General features: G+C 52.6%; 1 protein-coding gene across 1 annotated transcript in view; it reads left to right on the top strand.

Moving 5' to 3' along the window:
• The first annotated feature begins 4,470 nt into the window (after positions 1-4,470).
• IRAG1 (inositol 1,4,5-triphosphate receptor associated 1) overlaps positions 4,471-20,753 on the top strand; it is a 78,358-nt gene continuing 62,075 nt past the window's right edge. Inside the window, exons 1-7 of the mRNA XM_036258987.1 lie at positions 4,471-4,609; positions 14,977-15,050; positions 16,156-16,226; positions 18,303-18,476; positions 19,258-19,335; positions 19,999-20,051; positions 20,239-20,286. Of these exons, the coding sequence (XP_036114880.1) occupies positions 4,541-4,609; positions 14,977-15,050; positions 16,156-16,226; positions 18,303-18,476; positions 19,258-19,335; positions 19,999-20,051; positions 20,239-20,286 (567 nt within the window). The 5' untranslated portion in view covers positions 4,471-4,540. The remainder of the gene's footprint in view (positions 4,610-14,976; positions 15,051-16,155; positions 16,227-18,302; positions 18,477-19,257; positions 19,336-19,998; positions 20,052-20,238; positions 20,287-20,753) is intronic.

Genomic DNA, 20,753 nt, shown 5'->3' with positions numbered 1-20,753 from the left:
AGGAGGCAGAGTAGAAGAGGGGAAAGATGATGGGCATTAGAATCAGACTCTCCCGGGTTATCATCATTGCCCTGCCACTTATTAGCTGTGTAATCTTGAGCAAGTTGCTGAACCTCTCTGATTCTTAGTTTCCTATTAAGTAAAATGGAAACAATAAAACCCATCTCATGGGGGTTAAATAACATAGCACTTGAAATGCACCTAGCATAAGTGTCCGATACTCAGTAGGCAACCTAAAAATGTCTGACGAATGGAAGAATCAAAGAAGTATGTTAGTTTGCTTTCTTCCATGAGCATGTCCAGGGGCAGATGACATATTTAAATATGGTTTAGAGACTGTTGGCCTTTTCAGTTACACACTGTCAGAGGCTCTCAGATAATTTGCACCAGGTACAAAGACAACTGGACCTAGTGAGGTTGCTTTTCTTCTTTATACCTCAGTTTTCCTTCCTGTAAAACAGTCCAGGTTAAACTTAAACACTGGTGGCTGGGGGCAGAATGAGTAGAATCCAAAGAGCTGATTGGCTAACAACCCACCTGACCCTTTACTGACCAGGCCAGAGAGGCAGCAAGAAGGGCCTTGAAAATGCGTTGAAGGAGCGGCTGGAGACCAAACATTACCAAATATTTTTCCCTTTTATGGGTCGGTGCTCTAGATCACCACTTCCTGGAGATTGTATTCTAAACTTTGCTGTGATGGATGCGAGGTCCGCATGCCCACGAACTCCAGCAGAACCCAGATGTCACCCCGGGGGAGGGACTCAGCTTTTACCTTGCTATTTTAAGCAGTAAGTTTATAATAATGGATGGGAGAGAAAGCGAAGGGGCAGGAGCAGCGTGGGAATGGCCTGGGCAGGCGTGGCTGCTGGGACTCCCCCTGAGCAACTTGGGGTTCCGATTTGTCAAGTGTGGGACCGCAGCCAGCCTCTACTCTGCTTTATCCTGCAGCAGCTGACACCTTTCAGTGCTTGTACGACTTAATTCATTTCTGTTTTATTTTACTTTCTGACCCAGGGACTGAATTAAGGTCTTTTTTGAGGAGTAGGAGGCAGAGGAAAAAAAGTGCAGAAATTTCTGATGTGATTTTGGAATATCATGATCCCAGAATCCTATGGGATAGGACCATCAAATCTGGGATTTATTGTGACTAAAAGAGTCCAGGATGTTAGGGACATTCAGGGTTGGAAAAGACCCCTGAAGTGGGTAGAAACCCTGTGACCCTTGCCCAGCCTTTGCCAAAACTCTCCCCGGAACAGAGAGCTCACTACCTGAAAGAGCAGTCCATTGTATCTTCAGATTGTTCCAACCACTAGAAAGTTTTCTCTTCCATTGCTCCGACTTTTCGTTGTTCATGAACCTGCCCTTTGGGAACAATAGAACTACCCGAATGGCTTTCAAATATCTGAGAAGATATTTCGTTCCTCCCTGAACTTTCTCTTCTCCAGGCTAAAGATCTTTAGCTCTTTAAACACAACTTCTTGTCTCCCTATATCCTACTTCCCTTTTCTGAACATCGCCAATTTGTCAGAATGCTTTATAGCATTCAGAGCATAATATACTTTGTGTAGATTAAGACATAAAAAAGTGGAACAGTCACTTCCCGTGTTTTATAAATCATACTCCTTTTAAGACAGCCTGGACCTGCACATACATCACATCATTTTAAGTGGTTTCTTGAGTGGTGCAGCCAAATTCCCAGATAGCACTGAGTTTGTGGATACTCTCGCTACCTTGTTATCAGCACCATTGATACCACTGCTGCTGAAGTCCAAATCAAGGTATTAGAAATTAATCACAGAGTTCACTGTCAGGCAACTACAAAGCTCTGTTTATCTATGTAGTGGCCATTTGGGATGGGGGACAACATGACCTGGCCACATAGCTCGCATTCCTGAGAGCTGGGTTCAGTCTGTCCAGCATGGCTTCTCCCTTCCTGTCTCATCTCCCTCTCTAGGCCTCCCGCTGGTCTGTTCAGGGAATTCCACTCAGCATGTCAGTGCTCATGGCTCAGCTCAAACACCATTTCTAATGTAGAACCCTCACTACAACTGTATTCCACCTATCACAACTTCCATGGTTAGGAACCTTTTTCTCAGATCCCGCAACTTCTCACTTTCAAATGATTTACTCCATTATGCTGTTTTCCAACTGTCTCCTGCCACCAGACTCTGTTCTTCTTGAAGGCCAAGACCACATCTTTATCATCTTCATGTCCCCAGCACCTAGCACAGGGCCTGGCAGAGTGGGTGTAAAGTGAGTGTTTGTGGTGAGTGAGTGAGTGAGTGAGTGAGTGAGTGAGTGAATGAAGGAAGAAATGCTCAGTTCATGGATATTCTACTTGACACGAGATTTCTTGAGCTGTCCAGTAGGGGTCACCCACACTGTTTCAGAGATGAAGGGGGACTACCTTTCCACTGCAGAAAAGGATGAGGTCAAGATGACAGTCACATCAAGCAACCCCCGGGCTAAAGTTCTCTAGTCTTCAAATACAAATCAACAGAAATTTTGGGTAACTCTGGTTACCCCTGAGGAATCAAACCTCTTGCCTGCATCGGGAGCTTAGTCGGGGTCACGTGTCATGGCAGCTGGCGGGCCTCTCTGGCTTTGCCCCCTGCCGCCTCCAGCAGTCTGTACCTTGCCTAGGACCCAGGACGTAGGGGTACTCAGTACAAGAGCGTGGCCTTTGTTCTTTGCATGTGTGTCCCAGCAGCCCCCTGGCCGTGGCTGAGGACTGGGTCCAAAGATGACCCTATCTGTGTCTGGTGGTTTTCATCTGCTGTCCAGCAGAGCAGCTCCTTCAGGGAACCTCTGAAATTGTAGAACCAGACTAGTCGTTGGTACTGAAGGTCTGTGAAGGTGTCCACACCCCACTAGGGGAAAGGGACCTGAAGGCGTTAGAGGTGGGAAGCAGCCAGGCAGAGCCCTCTGGACTCTGGCCAAGCCTCCTGGGCTGCAGACCTGCTGCACCTACATGGCCTCTGGGAGCCCTACTGCATGGGGCACGCTACCTCATTTCATCCTTGGAGCGTCCTCGTGGGAGGCATTCTTGTCTCTGTTCCCCCGACTAGGAAACCGAAGCTCAGAGGCCACACAGACCCTGAGTGGCAGAGTGGGAACTCCAACCCAGGAACCTGGTTTCAAAGCCTGCGCCCTTTCTACCTTGCTATCCTGTCTCTCCAGATAGAGACCCAGCACCACTGGTCTCCTTTGCTAGGAGGAAGCAGAAGAGCCAGACCCATTGGTTCGGGTCTGTTGGAGAGATCATGGTCTTAGGCCCCTTGACTGGCAAGAAACATGAAAGAGCAGTTAGTCATTACAAGTAAACTCTGAACAGATGTACACACTAAGAGATTTGTTTATGTAACGGCTAATTTAGAAAGAGTTCAGCGTGCAGGTAAACCCGGATCAGGGCCCCAGCTCCATTTCCCTGAAGGTCTGTTGACTGTGCCCTGTCCCCCATGTGTGCCAGTTGTACCCTCATGGAAGCAAAATGACATCAGCAGCACCAGGGTCAGGTCTGTGCACTCCACCACCCGGAGCAAGAGAAAGCACCTGAGCCCCAGACACTGCCACGTGCTCATTGGCTCAGGCTAAATCTATTGTCTGTCCCTGAGCCAATCACTGTGGCAAGATGGCTGAGATGCTGCTGGTTGTGGTCAGTCTCAGCCAGGCCTCAAGGCTGCTATACCATGGGGAGGGGGAGGCAGCCCAAGTTTTCTGGGGTGAGCACTGCACAAGGCGCATGAGATCCACGCAGGCCAAGCATCCAGCATCACAGCTTTAGCAGGGCTGACAGGCCCAGTGAGGTCGTCCACAAGTCAGACAGCCCCGTACTGAGTGTTAGAAATGCTGCTGAAGGGTGTGAGGCGACCCGTGGGGCAGGAAGGCAGGAAATACCACCCCTTCCTCTTCCCTCACCCGGCCAAGGAAGGCTGTGGTATAGCGGAAAGAGCCCTGGTCTCAAAATCAGGAAGATCTAGATTCAAATGCATGGTTCTTTATGAGTTGGGTAAGTGGTTGTCACTCTCTAAAGCAGTTTTCTCATCTATAAAACGTGAGTGTTAACGCTTGCATCAGAGGTCATCGTGAGGATTAAATTAGGCAATGCTCCTAGGACAGTGGCTGGCACCCAGTAGGTGCTCAATAAATGGTAGACAAGTACATCTGGTCCCTGTGGAGTGTCCTCCACCAGCTAGGGCTTTGAGGAGGCTGAAGCACTTTTCTCCTTCTGGGGATAGCTGTGTTTACTGTGAGGACCAAATTAGATGCGAAATCTCTATGGCTGCCTCTGGCTTTGTAAACAGAGCTAGTGAACAGGGGGAATGCGATTCCAAATGCCCTCTCTCCCCACCTGTGGTGTTGACCAAACTCAAGCCAGCTCTCTCTGGAAATGGAACCCAGCTTGGGTCAGGGACGGGGGTGGATTTGACCTGTCCTTTTGGCATCTCCTCAGCCTGCGGAGCCCAGGCCTCTTGGAGCATCTTTGGGGCTGACACAGCAGAGGTTCCGGGCCCCCGCGGCCACTCCTGCCAAGGCTGCCATGCCCCACATTCCCGAGGATGAGGAGCCCCCCGGAGAGCCACAGGCAGCCCAGAGCCCCGCCGGCCAAGTAAGTGCCCCCTCCCTGCCTGCAGCTAGCCTGGCTGGGGCCAAGCTGAGCACCCTGGGAAGAGGCCACAGTGCCCAGCCTGGCCAGGGGGTTTGCCGACAGCCCGTGCAGGCTGCAGTGGGCGGCTGGGGAAGGTGTACAGCATCCACACTGAGGAATAAACACACAAAGTTCTTTTGAATTCCCTGAGGCCCCCACATACCCCGAGAGTGGAGCCTCCTAGGCTGTGTCTGAGGCCTCCTGGGACATCAAAGCACCCTAACCCTGTAGGCTCCTCCTTGGAGGAGAACCTCCTCATGTCAGGGACATGATCACCAACAAGGGTCACTTAGAGTGAATCTGCTTAAAATGAAGATCAAAATTTTCACAGTAAATAGAGATAAAGATTTTCAGCAAAATTATACTATGAAAAAGGAAACGGTGCAAGTTAAAGGGTCTCATTGAGATTGTAATGTACCAATGAGATTATAAAAGCAAGTTATTTTAGCTATCTTTACTACAAAATATCGATTATATGTCACTTTTCAGAATGAACAAAGCATTAATCAACTGTGTTGACTTTGGTGTGGGTATTTTACTTTTATACCAACAAGGCGACCTGTTAACATGATACCATTCATTCCTTCACTTTGTACTGTATAGCGCCTTCGTTCAGAGATTCTGTTTGTTTAACATTTTAGATCTTCATTTGTTTTCCCAAGGACCTCTTTCAAACCTTCAATATTCAAATCATTCTCTTGTGAAGAACCTGTCTTTCCTCATCCTCATAATTTCATTCTTCATTTGTTACTAATCCAGCTCCATCTGCTCCTCACTGGTCCCAGACCTTGCACGTGAAGCTCTCCAACCTAGTTTTCCTTGACCTCATGAACTTGGCACTGAACTTGCACCATCGCGTTATATCTGACAGTCATCCCAACTGCCTCCGCCAGAAGGCACCGACGCTTGTTAAGTGAGGGAAGAATGCACGCGCGAGCATTCGTTTGACAAATGGGAAGATTCTTAGTGAATATTTTCATGTTACGATGACATTTGTTTTCTTACACATCATAATTCTGGGAACTTAGATAATAAATACTTAGAAAAGAATGGCCTCTTGTATCTCCATGTCTCTAGCTCATGGTGTTGCAGAATTTGGCAGCCTTAGGAAGCCCTTGAATTTGTAAACGACAGTGGGCCAAGCCCCCATGTCTTTGGCTGGAGGCGGCCAGCTCGGGGTTTTATCGAGCCCCCCTCCAGGAATGTCTTGGGCATGGTGGGTGCTGCCCCTCAGTTGTTCTCAGTGGCCCCAGATTGCTCTTCTGCGGTGACCGCTGGCCTTCCCCAAACCCAGTGCTCCGCTGCAGCCCCGGTCCTGCTGCGGCTCCTACCAAGTGTGGACAGTTCCCCCAAAGCATTGCCAGCAGTGGACTATAAGGGTTAAGCAACCCAAAAATGTGTCGATCTACTGAAAACTTGCAGATTAAAGACAGGAGTGACTACACAGAGCAAAATATTCACATCTGGACTTAAGTGTGACTGCTCCCAGGCCTCGGGTCACTGCTTTCCAGGGTTCCCCTGAGCGTCCCTCCTCCTCAGCCCTGGACTCCTTGTCTTGGCTGTCCCTGACCGCTTCCATGTCACTAACAATGGTGGTGCCCATAAGCCAGATTCCGATGCAAAATCTAGCTCTGAAATCCTGGGCAGCTCCCTCAAACAGCTGCCACGCTGTGCCCCCCAAGAAGAACCCTAGTTGAATAGCTGGAGCTCCAGATTCCTGGTCCCCGCAGGAATCTGTGACCTTGAGCTAGGACCAGACTTCTACAACATGAGGGGGTGGGCCCTATGGTCTCTGAAGGTCCTTGAAATGTCACGACTCTATCTCTGTGTTTGTGAGAAGTCAAGAAAATAAAGAGACTGTGATGGGTTCAATAGCAGCTGAGTTGCCAAAGCCCAGCAGAAGGACCCATGAGGAATTCAGGTGGCCCAGAGCCAGGATGCCCAGGTCGTATAAGGGAGGACTGTTAGCACAGGATTTCAGAATGTGGACCCGAGTCCCACCAAGCTGGGCTGGACTCTGCTGCTCCACATCCTGGCCAAGAGGCCTAGTGTAAGTCTGTCACATTTTCTGTGCCTTCAGTTTCTCATCTTTCCCCAGGGCAACTGTTCGTGGCTGGCTCCCAGACCCCGTCTGTTCAACCAGCCTTTGAGTGCTTTCTTTGGCCCAAGGGACAACAGAGCTGGGGCAGGTAGACCTCAGACTGAAGGCCACGTCAGATTTGGCATTCTTTTATCCTCTGCCCTACTGACAGGACTGGGCCTCCCTGAGTTCTCAGAAGCCCACAGTCATCGTCAGTGAAGAGCTCTCTCTCTTGCACCCATCAGACAAGCCACTGCCTCAGGGGAGGGTCAGGCCCGTGTGCTTGGCTGGAGCCTCCAGGGGCTAGAGCCTGAGTCCCTGGGAGCAGCGGAAACCAGACAGCCAGGGAAGCAGGGTTGGCCAGGAGGGCTCGGCTGGAACTCCTAGTAGCGTGTGAATTCCCACTCTGTGAAGCAGGCAGAGAATGGAGCATCCTTCTGAGTTTACAGCTCCCCGGGGTCCAGCCCTACTTCTGGCTCCTTGGGCCCCAGCCCCCATTTCCCATCACTGACAAGCACTAGCTGAGGCCTTCTCACACAAAAACACTACATGGTAGACCTCGATCCTGTTTTTCTTTCTGCATGCACACACAGACTCTCACACATACACATACACACAAACATAGACACACACACAGACTCACACACACATAGATTCACACACACAGACACACACACAGTCACACACAGACTTACACACATATACTCACACACACAGACTCACACACACAGACTCACACACATAGACTCACACACACAGCCACACACACACAGACTCACACACACAGTCACACACACACAGTCACACACACACAGACACACACACAGACACACACACACAGACTCACACACACACAGTAACACACATACACTCACACACAGACTCACACACACACAGACTCACACACACAGACTCACACACACACAGACTCACACACACACAGTAACACACATACACTCACACACAGACTCACACACAGACTCACACACAGTCACACACATACACTCACACACAGACTCACACACACAGCCACAAACACACAGACTCCCACACACAGTCACACACACAGACTCTCACACATAGACTCACACACACAGACTCACACACACACAGTCTCACACACACACAGACTCACACACACACCCTTGAGGTCCCTCATCAGAAGCTGTAAACAAAACCCACAAGGAACTGGAGTCTCCTGCCAAGCACTGTGAGGCTGTGCCCTGAGCGCGTGTTCTGGGTTGGCCTTTGAACAAGGAGGGCCACCTCCCTGGAGATCCCTTGCAAAATGTGTGCTCCCTCAGTGGGGCAAAAAGGACCCAAAGAATCAATTCTTTCTGTCAGGATTGAGATGAAGACAAAATAGATATTACATGTAAGAAACCTGGGACCTGGTAAGGACTGTGCAGAGTGGGGACGCCTCCCAGCTCACCCACTGAGAACCCTCCTGCCATGCTTCCTGTGTGACAGACACTGCTCTAAGCACTTTATATGCAGTAACTTCACAACTCTCGGAGGTAGATATGGTTACTATCCCATTACAGGTGAGAAACACGCATGCTTCATCGCTGGAAACCAGGGGTACCTGGATTTTGAATTCATCCTCCCTGAGCTCATTTCCACTTACCTCATCATACCCTTTGCAAGAACAGCCTTGATTAAGATCCTTGGTGAAATATCTTTAAATAAATGATCAGTAAAGCATTAGGATCTGAAGACAGCTATTGGGTACCCTCTACGTGCTCCTCCCTCCAAGGTAGATATTCTTATCATCTCTAATTTATAGAAGGAGAAATGAAGTCTTTGTGAGGTTATGTAATTGTCCAAGGTCCCACAGTTGTGTCATGGTTGCGTGGAGACTGAAACCCGAGTTTCTGCTGAGGAGTTCCTGCCAGCTTTGCCTCCTTCCCTGGCCCTACCAGCGGTGAGCCGGTGCCCTGGACACCGGAGCCCCCAGACATGGCGAGCAGGTGCTTGATGCCCCATTCTCTATGGAAAAGAAGCTTGGAAAGGGTTGAGAGCACAGTTCCACCAGGATGGCTCTAGTGGCTCTGGGCACAGAGCAAGGGCTGTGCCCAGGTCAAACCAGAATGTGTTTCAGAAATGTTGATTGTTACAGCGGTCAGGAATATATATTACAATTATTTGTCCTTCGTTCCTGATCTGAGCAATGGAGTAGCTTGTCATTTTTTGTCTCTCTGATTCCTCTGTCGAACTACATGTGGGCTACTTAGGGCCAGGGGCTGCCTTTCATGTGTGTGTCCAGTTCGCAGCATAGGTTGTACGTAGCATGCGGTGGTTGCTCACGGGAGGAGGGCTGGCTGGCTGCCTGGCTGGCTGGCTGTGTGATAGGTTGGGTGGATAATTGGCAAGCTGGATGATTAAATTCTCGGACTGAAGGGAGGAAGATATGGAGGAAGGAATGGTGTTAGGAAAGGATTGGGGAGGAGAGGATGGAAGATGAAGATGGATGAACGACTGGCTGGAGCGAGGCTAATAGACATTGTGTGCATGTCTATACTCCTCAAGTCAGCTATCATAAGAGTCAGACAGTGATGAAGAAGGCAGGATAATCTGGTGATTACTGGTCCCTGACCTCTCGGAATAAGTGGACAGTGGCAGGAGGAGGGCCCGCGAGAGGCCTGGCAGGGCTCGGGTGCACTGGGAAGTGGGGACTCTCCGTGGTGGCACCCAGGAGTTTTCACAGAGCCGGGAACTGGTCCTCCGTGCTCGGCAGGGAGGAGCCCGTGTCCAGCAGACCTCAGCAGAGGCACTTCCGCTCTCCCCCGTGCTCTCAGGACCTGCCTCTGGAATAATCATCTTCTCGCAAGTCCCCAGAGAGTCTTCTTATCCTGCCACAGGAGCACTGACTCCTCTGTGAGGCCCGACCCCCTCTCTCCAGAGGCAGCCCCTGTCTGCCCTCCAGGCTGTGAGAGAGCGGCCTGGGCCACAGCCACAGGGTCCCCCTCCACCACCACCCTCACCATCCTCACTATTACTGCTTTATCGAATCGGATCCTTAAAGCAAGTCTGGAAAATGAGGATTATTAGCTCCACATAATGTTCAAGTACAGGCAGTTAAGTAGCTTGCCCAAGGCCACCCAGGTGGGATTCCAGTCTGGGCCACCCTGACTTCACTATCCCACACTGCCTGTGATGGGGTCCTGCTCTCTCCGGGGCCAAGTGCAGGAGCTACACTCCTCACTCCCGCCTGGGCTGGGGCTGGGGCTGGGGCAAGGGCAGGGGCAGGGCCTGGGGCAGGGGCTGGGGCAGGGGCAGGGCCTGGGACAGGGGCTGGGCCTGGGGCAGGGGCAGGGCCTGGGGCAGGGGCAGGGCCTGGGGCAGGGGCAGGGGCTGGGGCTGGGGCTGGGGCAGGGGCAGGGCCTGGGGCAGGGGCAGGGCCTGGGGCAGGGCCTGGGGTAGGGGCAGGGGCTGGGGCTGGGGCTGGGGCAGGGGCAGGGCCTGGGACAGGGGCTGGGGCTGGGGCTGGGGCTGGGGCTGGGGCAGGGTCTGGGGCTGGGGCAGGGCCTGGGGCAGGGGCAGGGGCTGGGGCAGGGGCTGGGGCTGGGGCAGGGGCTGGGGCAGGGGCAGGGCCTGGGGCAGGGGCAGGGCCTGGGGCAGGGGCAGGGCCTGGGGCAGGGGCAGGGGCTGGGGCAGGGGCTGGGCTAAGGCTGGGGCTGGGGCAGGGCCTGGGGCAGGGGCTGGGCTAAGGCTGGGGCTGGGGCTGGGGCTGGGGCTGGGGCTGGGGCAGGGGCTGGGGCTGGGGCTGGGGCAGGGCCTGGGGCAGGGCCTGGGGCAGGGGCTGGGCTAAGGCTGGGGCTGGGGCTGGGGCAGGGGCTGGGGCAGGGGCTGGGGCAGGGGCTGGGGCAGGGGCAGGGGCTGGGGCTGGGGCAGGGGCTGGGGCAGGGGCAGGGGCAGGGGCAGGGGCTGGGGCAGGGGCTGGGGCTGTTGCTTAGAGCTTCCTAGCCCAGGCCCGGTCACGTGACACCAGGGAAAGGAAGATGCTATTCCCTTCTGACACTGGCCTATATTTATCCTCGCACCCAGGCAGATAGGAAACTGTTGTGCATTCCTGGGAACTTATGAATGAAATAAATATTTACATGTTTCTATAAGTTTATTTAAGGAGAACAAAATGTAACCTGCTGGCTTATTATAGGGTGAGTAAGCTTGTGGGGGTGGCCCAACCCCCAGGGCTCGGCTGACCCCGGGGAAGGGAAGTGGACCCGTGGGGAGGCTGGGCCCCCAGAAGGGAGAGGGGGTGCCCCTGCTATCTTTGCTCAGCTGTGTGTTCAGCCTTGTGCTGGGAGGGCTGCTTGGAAGAAGGGGCTTAGGAAGGAGGATGCAGCCTGGAAAAAGAAAGGAGGTTGGAGACCTGTGGGACACCAGGAGCCAGGGAGGTAAGAGTAGCTTGTGCTGAGGGAAAGCCAACGGGCCTAGTATTTAGCCCCTTCCACATCTACACCTGCACAGCCCTGCGCAGGTCTGTTTTTCTTTGGTAAGGGAGGGATTGAAATGGGAAAGAGAGGAGAAAAGAAATGTACCAATCACCTACTTCACACTCAGGGCGTTCCCTCTCTCTCATTTCCCCTTCACAAGTCCATGCGGTTGGCGGTATCACCCCCCCCCCCCCAGCTGCAGCCACGTATTCTGAGGTTCATTCACAGAATTGCTGGTCGGGTTGAATGAGAAGGCACACGGGAAGAGTCGGGGTGGGGCGTGCACACAGCAGGTCTGAGGGAGTGTCAGTCCTTCTACCCACATTTGTTCCTTGGCTTCTCTTGTCTGAAACCCACAAAGGGCATCTGCTCTCAGTCTGAGAAGCAGGCAATGTGAGAGGATGCGGAGCCAGGGGGAGGTGACCTTGGAGGTGGGCTTCCCTGGGAGCCACTGTTACGCAGGCTGAGTGGTCAGGTGCCTGGTGAAGGTGCTCTGTGGCTCCCCCTGAAAGGCTGGGCCCCCCCATTTAACTCCAAATGATTGCTCAGACCCAAAACTAAGAAGGACAGTCTCTTCAAAACCCAATTCTAAAGTGATAAATTCAGTCCCAGAGGGAAGAGTAGTAGAATGACTCCTGGCTCTTGCTGAGCACTTCCTGGGGCCAGGTGCCCCCTAGACTTGCCATCTGGAGCGGCCAGGTTTATCAAAGGAGAACACACCTATGTCCTATGTCCGTGCCGTATTTGGGGCATACTCATGCTAAGAAAGTATTCGGTGTTTACTTGCATACTGGGCATCCTGTATTTTATCTGGCGATCCTATTTCTACATCAACCTGTTTGATTCTTGTGACACAGTCATTTTACAGATGAAGCAACAGAGGCACAGAGAGTCGAGGGGACTTGCTCAGGTTCACACAGCTGGTAGGTGAGAAGCTGTATCCCGAGTCAGTGTGGCTCCCAAGGCCCAGGCCCTTGCAGTCCTGAAGCTGTGATTTGCCCGGGGTTCTGTATTTGGAGGTGCTGTCCTGCCAGCTTTCTTCGGGTCCTGCCTCTGAAAGCGCAGAGTGGGAGCAGGGATTCGCCCCAGAGGGCACTGCATCTCCCCACATTCTCTCCTGTCTCCCCAGAGACTGAATGTTCCCCTCAAAAGAGTTCTGAGAAAAACTGGAAGTGGTACAGAACTTGTCCAAGCATTCTGTGAGGCGATTAGGGAGAGAACACTTTGATTTTATGACTGTGGATTTTGTGCACATTGGAAGGAGAGAGTGAGGAGTACTCCAGGACATTCCATCAGGGATAAAAGATTTCTCTCTGATTGCTTCATGCCTCCTGGCTTTTAAGCAGCTAAAAAGTGTGTGCTTACATGCTTGGCACTTGCCACCCACGGTCTCTTTCCGTCTTTCTGTGTGGGCACCTGCCCCAACCCTCCTCTGAATGTGGGTACCTGCAGCCCCGGGCACAGTAACCACCTCAGGAGAGCTTTGCTGCAAGTGGCCTTTACACAGAAGGCAGAGAAAACTCACCAGAAAGCAGCCCCCAGTGCCCTGCAGGCCATTGACCTCATAGGCATTGACCTCACCTGGCCCTGGGTGCCACCTGGGGGTGGGAGTTGCGGGAAGGGTACTTCCGCCCTATTTTCCACCCCCTTGTGCTAACTGGGAAGCCTTTCAGAGGCTGCCTGGTTTACCTGTCGTCCCAGGCCCTCCTCCCTTAGACCCATCACATAGCAGGCATTCAGTAACTATTTGCCAGGTGGGCAGAATGAGGCAGGCTAATGTAAGAATGTTTACAGAGCGACCCCTCTCTTAAACCCAAAGACTTTTGAAAACTTCTGTGAGTTGATCATAAAAGGAAGAATCAAGACAATCTGCTCAATAAGTAATTGGATGAAGCATGAGTAAGCTGAGGAGGGAAGGAGGGAGGGAAGGAGAGAAGGAAGAAGAGAGGATTTGGGTGGGGAGGGTAAGCAAGTGAAGAGTCAAAGGGGAAAGAACAGGCAAAGATGGGAGTAGGATTCGTTCCCCTTCAAGTCCTTTGAGAGGTGAGAGTGCAGACAGGTTCTTTTGGCATTGGTTGTTTTTGTCAGCTGAACAGTTCTTTAAAGCTGTCCTTCTTAGTCCTGGCCGGTTTGGCTCAGCGGTTAGAGCGTCGGCCTGCGGTTCAGAGAGACCTCTGTTCGGTTCCCGCTAAGGGCACGTGCCTCGGTTGCAGTTTGTCCCTGGCCCTGGTTGGGTTGTGCGGGTGGCAGCCACTCGATGTGTCCCTTTCACATCGATGTTTCTCTCTCTCTCTTCCTCTCTCTCCCTCCCACTCTATCTTAACAAAAAATGAAAAAAATGTCCTTGGGTGAGGATTAAAAAAAAGCTATCCTTCTTAGAGTCGGGACCACACGGATCACAGCTTCACTGGGTCTCAGGTTAAATTGCTGAACTTCAGAGTCGAACCCTGGGTGGTCAAGGAGCATGCATTTCTCTTTATCTGCTATGATGTTTATATTGACCAAGTCATTCCCACATTTTTATAGTCTCATGTTTTTATATCTTATATTTTATTGCTGGTTAGTTCAACTTGCTTTACGAAATTGGTAGTGTGTCAATAAAATAAAACAAATAAACTGTATTTTACTTACTTAGCAGCCTGAATATAGTCAACTCTTAGACGTGGGTATATAGCATAACCCCAACACTGCCACCATGATTTTTTTCCCAGAACACAACATGAAGAAATTGATGAGTGGCCTCTCCTGCTCCTTTGTGTAGACCGAAACCCTCTTCCCCAAAGCATGCTGGGAATTTGTAAGAGCCCCTCTCCAAGGCATGGCAGGAACCTTGTGATATAACCAGCATGAAAATGATAGTCTAGCCAAAGTAACTTTTTTCTTGTTCACCAAAGGATTCATACAGGGAAAAAACTCTAAATATGACAAACATGAATATATTCTGAGCTCAAACTTTCATGATCAAAATAAACTCCACCCAGGGAGGAACCTCACACATGCTGTAAGCTGTTGGGGTTCCTTTCGGTGGACATTCCTGTGGTACCGTCACCCATGAGGCCACGGAAGAAAGCAGCTCCATGAAGAAGAATGTGGGATTTGTACAAGATGAGTAAATTCTAGAGACCGGGGTGCCTGGAGTCACCAATACTGTATTGCGTACCTAAAAATTTGCTGAGGGGGCAGATCTTATCAGTGTTCTTGTCGTCATGATCATCATAAATAAAAGGCAAGAGGACACTTTCGGAAGTGATGAGTAGGCTTATGTCATAGATGGTGGTAAGGATTTCACAGGTGTGTACTTGTAAACTCATGAAGTTGTATAAATATGTACAGATTGTTGTCTATCAGTCATACCTTAATAAAGTGGTTTAAAAAGAAAAAAGATGACATGGGTGGAGGAATTTTTAGCACATTTACCGAAATGTAGGGCCGTCACTGAATACCAGGAATGTTTGGGTGCTACCCCCTCTTCTCCTGACCTCCGTTTTCCCCCACCAGGCTGACCGCAGCCTGAGCACGCGCCACACCTTCCCAGACGGTCAGTAACTTCCTAGATTGCTACCACGGATGGCTTAGACGTTCCCTAATGTTAGTGCATTAAGCTAACATTAAGCTCAGGTGGATGCCTGCTGGGGAATGAAGGGGAAACTGCCTATATCTATTTTTCTCTAAATAATCCAAATAAACTACATTTGTCCCCTTATCAAGGTGGCTCTGAGCGTCACGATGCTGGAATAAATACTCTAGCTCCTGGAAGCTTCCTCCATCCCAAGCCTAACTTGACCTGTGTTTTTGTTCTAAACCACCAGGGCCCTCCCGCCATCGTCCTGACTGGGGATGCCAGTTCACCGGAAGGAGAAACTGACAAAAACCTGGCCAACAGGTACATCCCAAGTGCCTGATCTTTGTGCCGTGAAGAACAATATTTCCTGGCTCCCAGGGATTAGACAGCTGTATTTTTATAAATCTTTCCTTCTTTCTTGAATCATTTTATTGATGAAAGTACACTTATGCAACTTTTCAAAATGTGAGAGAGAGCTTGGGATTTTTTTCCATTATCCCTCCCCCACCCCCCCAAAATTAGTTTTCCTCTCCTGGATTTGGCACTTTGCACTCTGCTAGCCTTTAAGAAAAGTGCAAATATAGCAGAGGAGTTTCCTGTAATAAATGCCTAGATATGTCCAAATAGACCTGAAGGATGTGAGCCTTTGACTGTAGCATCCTGCCCCTGGCCAGAGAGGGTCCTGGATGGAAGATGATGTCTTGGAAGGGACCTTGGCCACATGTACGGGAACGTCACTGCCTTGGGGGTTTTACACAGCACCTGCCCATGCATTAGTCTAGCTAGAATGAGGGTGTATAATTTCCAAAATGTTACAAAGATAATTCTCATACAAATATAGAGTGAGCATGTATCAGAGATGTATTTAACTCATTAATGAGAGACCCATCAGGGTAACAAAGCCAGCTCCAAGGAGGGTGTAAGAAATGGATATACATATATAATCACTGGGGAAGAAAAGGATGTTGGAATAAAATTACTAAGTTAGCTATAAAACAGGTTAATGTTCTACAGGGCAATGAAGTCATATTTTTATCTTCTCTCCTAAGCAGAAATCATCTGCATCTCTACTAGACAACAATTCTTTGCATGTTAGGAGTTTTTCAGAAGTTAGATGTTCACTCAATCTGGGCCCTAGCAAACAGCAAGTAGTCAAAGTGACAGCTCACCGGGGCAGTGGTTTGGGAACATCAGCTGCAGACACACCTGGGGAGCCTGGCAATCACGGGTGGCTGGGCCTCACCCCAGTTTCTGATTCAGTGGGTCTGGGGTGGAGCCTGAGAATTCTCATTTCTGATGAGTTCCCAGACTTAGGAAGCTTGTAAGAGGATGCTCTCGTGTGCCTTTGGAAAAGCAGCCAGGCGTGTGTTTGTCTACTTCCAAGCTGTGCACACATTTTCCTAACAAGAGGGCTCCTTTCTTCCAGAGCTCACAGTCCCCACCGGAGGCTTTCTCACCGACACTTGAAGGTTTCTACGGCTTCGCTGACCTCCGTGGGTAAGGGCCAACCTATCCTGCATCTGCAACTAGAGCTAGGGGCCCCGCTGAAGGTGTGTTTGGGTAGAAAGACTGAGTGAGGTCTGGCTGTTAGACCGGGCCGGGCCCCTGGCCCTCCCATGCTCCTCAGCCAGGTCCATCCCCATGAGCCCAACAGGACAGTCCATCAGCCCCTCAGGGTCGGTGCCCAAAAGAAGTGTGATGTCTCATCTCAGTTTCTTTTGGTAAAAAGACAAGACCAGGGTGTGAAGAGGAAGATGAGGAAGTCAAAGACAGAACGGCTGTGTGAGGCTCGATCTGGGGCTCAGGGAGTGCCTGAGGTAGGCAGGTGCTCGAATGCAAGGCTGCCCCAAGTAGTTCCTCAACCTGCTCTGGGCCCTGAGCACAGACATGACGCAGACTTGGCCCTGCCTTCATGTTGCTCATCATCTGCGAAGAGACTGAGACGTGAACAGATATAATCAGGACCCTGAATTTAAGGCTCTTTACAGGAGTGTAAGGAAACGGAGGCATGAAGGGGCTCAGTTCTCCCTGGGGAGGGGGCAGTTCAGACAAGTATTCCAGAGGAGAGTGTCTGAGTCACACCTCAGCAAGCTGGGGGGATAGACAAGAGGGAGGACAGGCATTGCCTTCCAGGGCGAAGCAGCAACATGCTGGGGAGCAGAAGCCGTAACGGAGCAACTGAATGTTCAGTCATGCGTATCAGTCAGGGCTCTCACATGATAGAAACCCCACTCAAACTAGCCTAGACACCCCAAAAGGAAAGTGAATAAAAGCCAGGGCTGTGGTTTCAGGTGGTGCTGAATCCAGATGCCCAAGCTGTACCATTAGTAATTGTCTCATCCCATCGCTCAAGTCTCCTCTCTTCTTGGCAAATGGCTACCAACGCCAGGCTTACCTCCCTTCCCTGGAAGGAGCTCCCCTTCCACGTTACCCAACAATTCCCAAGGCTGCCTCTCACTGACCTCCCACGGCCGTCCGGGAGCCAGTCACGGCGGCCGGGGCACTGAGGTCATTGACGGGCCGAGGCTGGTGCACAGGCCCACTCCTGGCACCTGGAGTGAGGTGGGCAGTGGGAGCAGCTCCTTTCTGACTAACAATTGAGACGAAGAGGGACTTCACTCAGTGCAGATTGGGGAGCTACGAAGAGCAGAAAGGGGAATGCAGGCGGGAGACACACGTGGGAGCCGGTCCCCACCGAGGGGCTGCAGGGGCGTGGCCTCAGGAGTACAGGGGTCAGCAGAAGTGGCCGGGCCCAGTCTGGCGTTTGGGCATCGTTCCATGAGGAACCCCGATAAGGTGAGGCAGGAGAGTGCGTTGTCAGGTACGGCTCTTAGCAAGGTCGCTGTGGTAGGCCGAGGAGGATGAGATGGAGGGGGACCTGCAGGTGGGCGGGGCTATAAAGTGGCTGATGTAACTGCAGGTGAGAGCTCAGGAGCAAGGAGGGGGGTGGCGGGCACGTTCCAGAGACAGGTACCCACAGCATAAGTGATGGTCAGGACTTGATGGTCAGGACCTGATGGTCAGGACTTGATGGTCAGTTGGTTGGATGTGGGGGATGAGGAAGAGGGAGGAGTGTGGGGTGACTCCCATGTTTCTGAGCAGCTGGGTGAGGGGAGGTGTCACTCACCCAGAGAAGGGGCAGTTTTGAAGAAAGATGGAGTGAACGGTGAGCAGAGAGAAGAAGGGCGCAAAGATGGCCATGGGACTGAGTCTTTGGCACCTGATCTCGGTGCTCCCTTTGCCCACACTCCTTGAGCTCCTAGCTTGGAGACACAGACCTGAAGGAAGCGCACTCCAGGAGGGGCCGATACATGGAGGCGGGGCTCCTGCTGCCTTCCCTCATAGCAGAGTGCACAGTGCTGGCAACCTAGGTGGCGTCCTGACCTGCCACAGCCGCAGGCTACAAGCCAGGAGGGCCAAACCTGCCGAGGAAGCCTGGTCTGCCCCCACACAGCCCTCTGCATCGCCCAGCGTTGGGCCGAGGGTTGGCTGGCCGTCTGCTCCAGGCAGCGCCCCTGGGTTGGCATGTGGAGTGGCAGGGGCTCTCACCCTGTGCTCACCCTCCCTCTGCAGACCCTGCGGGGCATGTCATTGACCTGCTAAATGACCAGCTGCCAGACATCAGCATCTCAGAGGAGGACAAGAAGAAGAACCTGGCACTGCTGGAGGAGGCCAAGTTAGTGAGTGAGCGGTTCCTGACCCGCCGGGGGAGGAGGTCCAGGAGCAGCCCCGGAGACTCCCCGTCAGGTAGGATGTACATGGGCTGCCCTGAGCCCCTCTGAGGAGGGCTGGGCGGGGGAGGGCCAGGCCCCAGCTTCATGGGGAGCCCTGCTATGAAGGGGTGGCCTTTGACTTGCCTGTCCCCAGGCCTCTAGGCCAGGAGGACAGAGCCTTATGGAGAGGATCTGGTAAGGAGAGGACATCTTCCCCCATTTCAGAAGCTCCAAAATACTGACCCATCTCTGGCCCCCAAACTCTGCTTTTGGTGTTCTGGCCTGTGTGACTGTTGCGGCTTCCTGTTTCTATAAGAAATGTCAGCACTTGATCCCGCTCCTTGATTTCCAGCTGCGGGGCCCCGAAAGGATGCTCGGCACTGGGGAGGGAGAGGAGGTCTTTGGTGTCTTCATGGAATTTCTGAATTAGAAGGAAGGTTTTCTTGGGCCCTGAAATCCACCCTGCTACACCTTTGGCTAAAATCACTCTTTTTCCTGAGCAAAGAGTTGAGGCAAGGTTTAGACAAGTCTGAATGTACTCAGGCAGCAATGTATTCAGGAGCTTCTGAAATCAGGGCATCCTGTCAAGTCTAGGAGGTACAGCCCCTGCAAATGACCCGGTGTCCCTATGTCGGGCTGGCAGCAGGGGGGCACTGGGCTGTGGGAGGGTCTTTTAATGGCAATCCAGAATCAGCCCCTGACCTCAGCGCGTCGGATCTAGTTCCCAGAGGTCAGGAGCACCTGCAAGAATGTTTCTGTTAAGCTGAAATCCTAAGCCTTCACGAATGCTGGCCAATTTGTGTCTGTCTCAACAGCGGTTTCCCCAAACCTCAGCCCCGGAGCTTCTCCTACAACCTCACGGAGCAGCTCACTCACTGTCCCCACGCTGCCTGGTGAGGTCCAGCCCCTCGGCATGTCCCGCCCTGTTTCTCCCTGTGGGTGGCCGCTCAGCCCCTCCCCTGGCCTGACCACGGACTGCTCATCTTGCAGGCTTCCCACGCAGACCCCCTGTTTGGCCCTGTCCCCAGGGTTCCCAGCTGGGCCTGGCTAGGCTGCCTGAGGCAGCAGCTATATGTGACGTTGGGGTTTGAGCTAAGGTGGGGGGACAGGTCCGGCCCAGGATGAGGCAGGTGGTGGGGAGGGGGCCATGACTTGCGTTCTCTGCCCTGAGAGAAATCAGAGAGAGGCCATTTCAGAGCTTATTTGGAAAGGCCTCCATTTGGGCCACTTTGGCTTTTTGGTTTCTTTCCTTTCACTGGGCTGTGTTCTGGGCTACACCCCCAGACCAGCAGGGGAAGGAGGATGCCAGGGAGAGCTGAGGGGAGGCCTGGGTTCAGATCCCTTGACCTCCCTCTGCCTCATTTTCCTGAGGTGGTTTGTGTGATGATTACATGAGGATTCACCCCAGAACCTGGCATGTGAGAGGCACTCCCGAGGCTGGCGCCACCGGCTCCCAGGCCTGCGGGGCTGAGGGGGGGCGTTCTGGGGGCAGACGGGCGTTGCTAGAGGAACAGCTGAGGGCGGGGCGGCTCTCACCTGTGTCTGGACCCTTCCAGGTTTGGATGCGTGCAGTGGCCCACAGTCCCCTCCGCCTGGAGTACCCGCACAGGTATCGGGCCCTTCTTGGGTTTTCTACACCAAATGTCTCTCCTCTCACCCCTTAACCCCGAGAGGCCCTTCACGACCCACTGAAGCGAGGGTGCGGGGTGGGGGAGGCACCTACACTATAAATACCTCCTTGAGGGTATTTCCAGAGTCAGCCACATTACTGACGGACTCTTGTTGCATTTCTCCAGGAGAAGGAGGATGAGGCCGAAGTCCCTTCACCTCACTTTGGCGAGCCTGTGAGTTTGAGCTATGCCCAGTTTGGGTGTGGGAGAGAGTGTCCCAGCCGCCAGCTGGCCCTGGGCAGCCGGTGAGAGGGTGTGCACGAGGGGGGAGTCAAGGCTAGGGAAGCGAGAAGCTTGCTCTGCCCTATGGTGACAGGAAGTCTGAGGCGGGGGTGTGAGGAGGCAGGATTCCATGGGGTGACCTCCATGGTGGGCCTGCCTTGGACCCTGCACCCTAGCCAGGCTGCTGGCCAGAGACCAGGCGGACCACCGGGCCCAGCAGGAGCCAGGCAAGTCTGCTGCCCTCATGAAGCTCACAGGAGGGTTCCCGCCCCTGGCCTCCAGGAAAACCCCCTTTTCCCTCACACCTGCTCAGAGGAAAGTGCTCAAGGGTGTTGAGGGCAGCATACACTAGTCTCATCTAGAACTGGGTCTGGGTTAGTCCTCGGGGAGAGTTTCAGTGCAGGTGCGACAGCCACACA

Source organism: Molossus molossus, unplaced genomic scaffold (genome assembly GCF_014108415.1).
Source record: "Molossus molossus isolate mMolMol1 unplaced genomic scaffold, mMolMol1.p scaffold_m16_p_13, whole genome shotgun sequence".
NCBI classification, from domain to species: Eukaryota; Metazoa; Chordata; class Mammalia; order Chiroptera; family Molossidae; genus Molossus; species Molossus molossus.
This window is presented reverse-complemented; position numbering and strand designations above follow the sequence as displayed.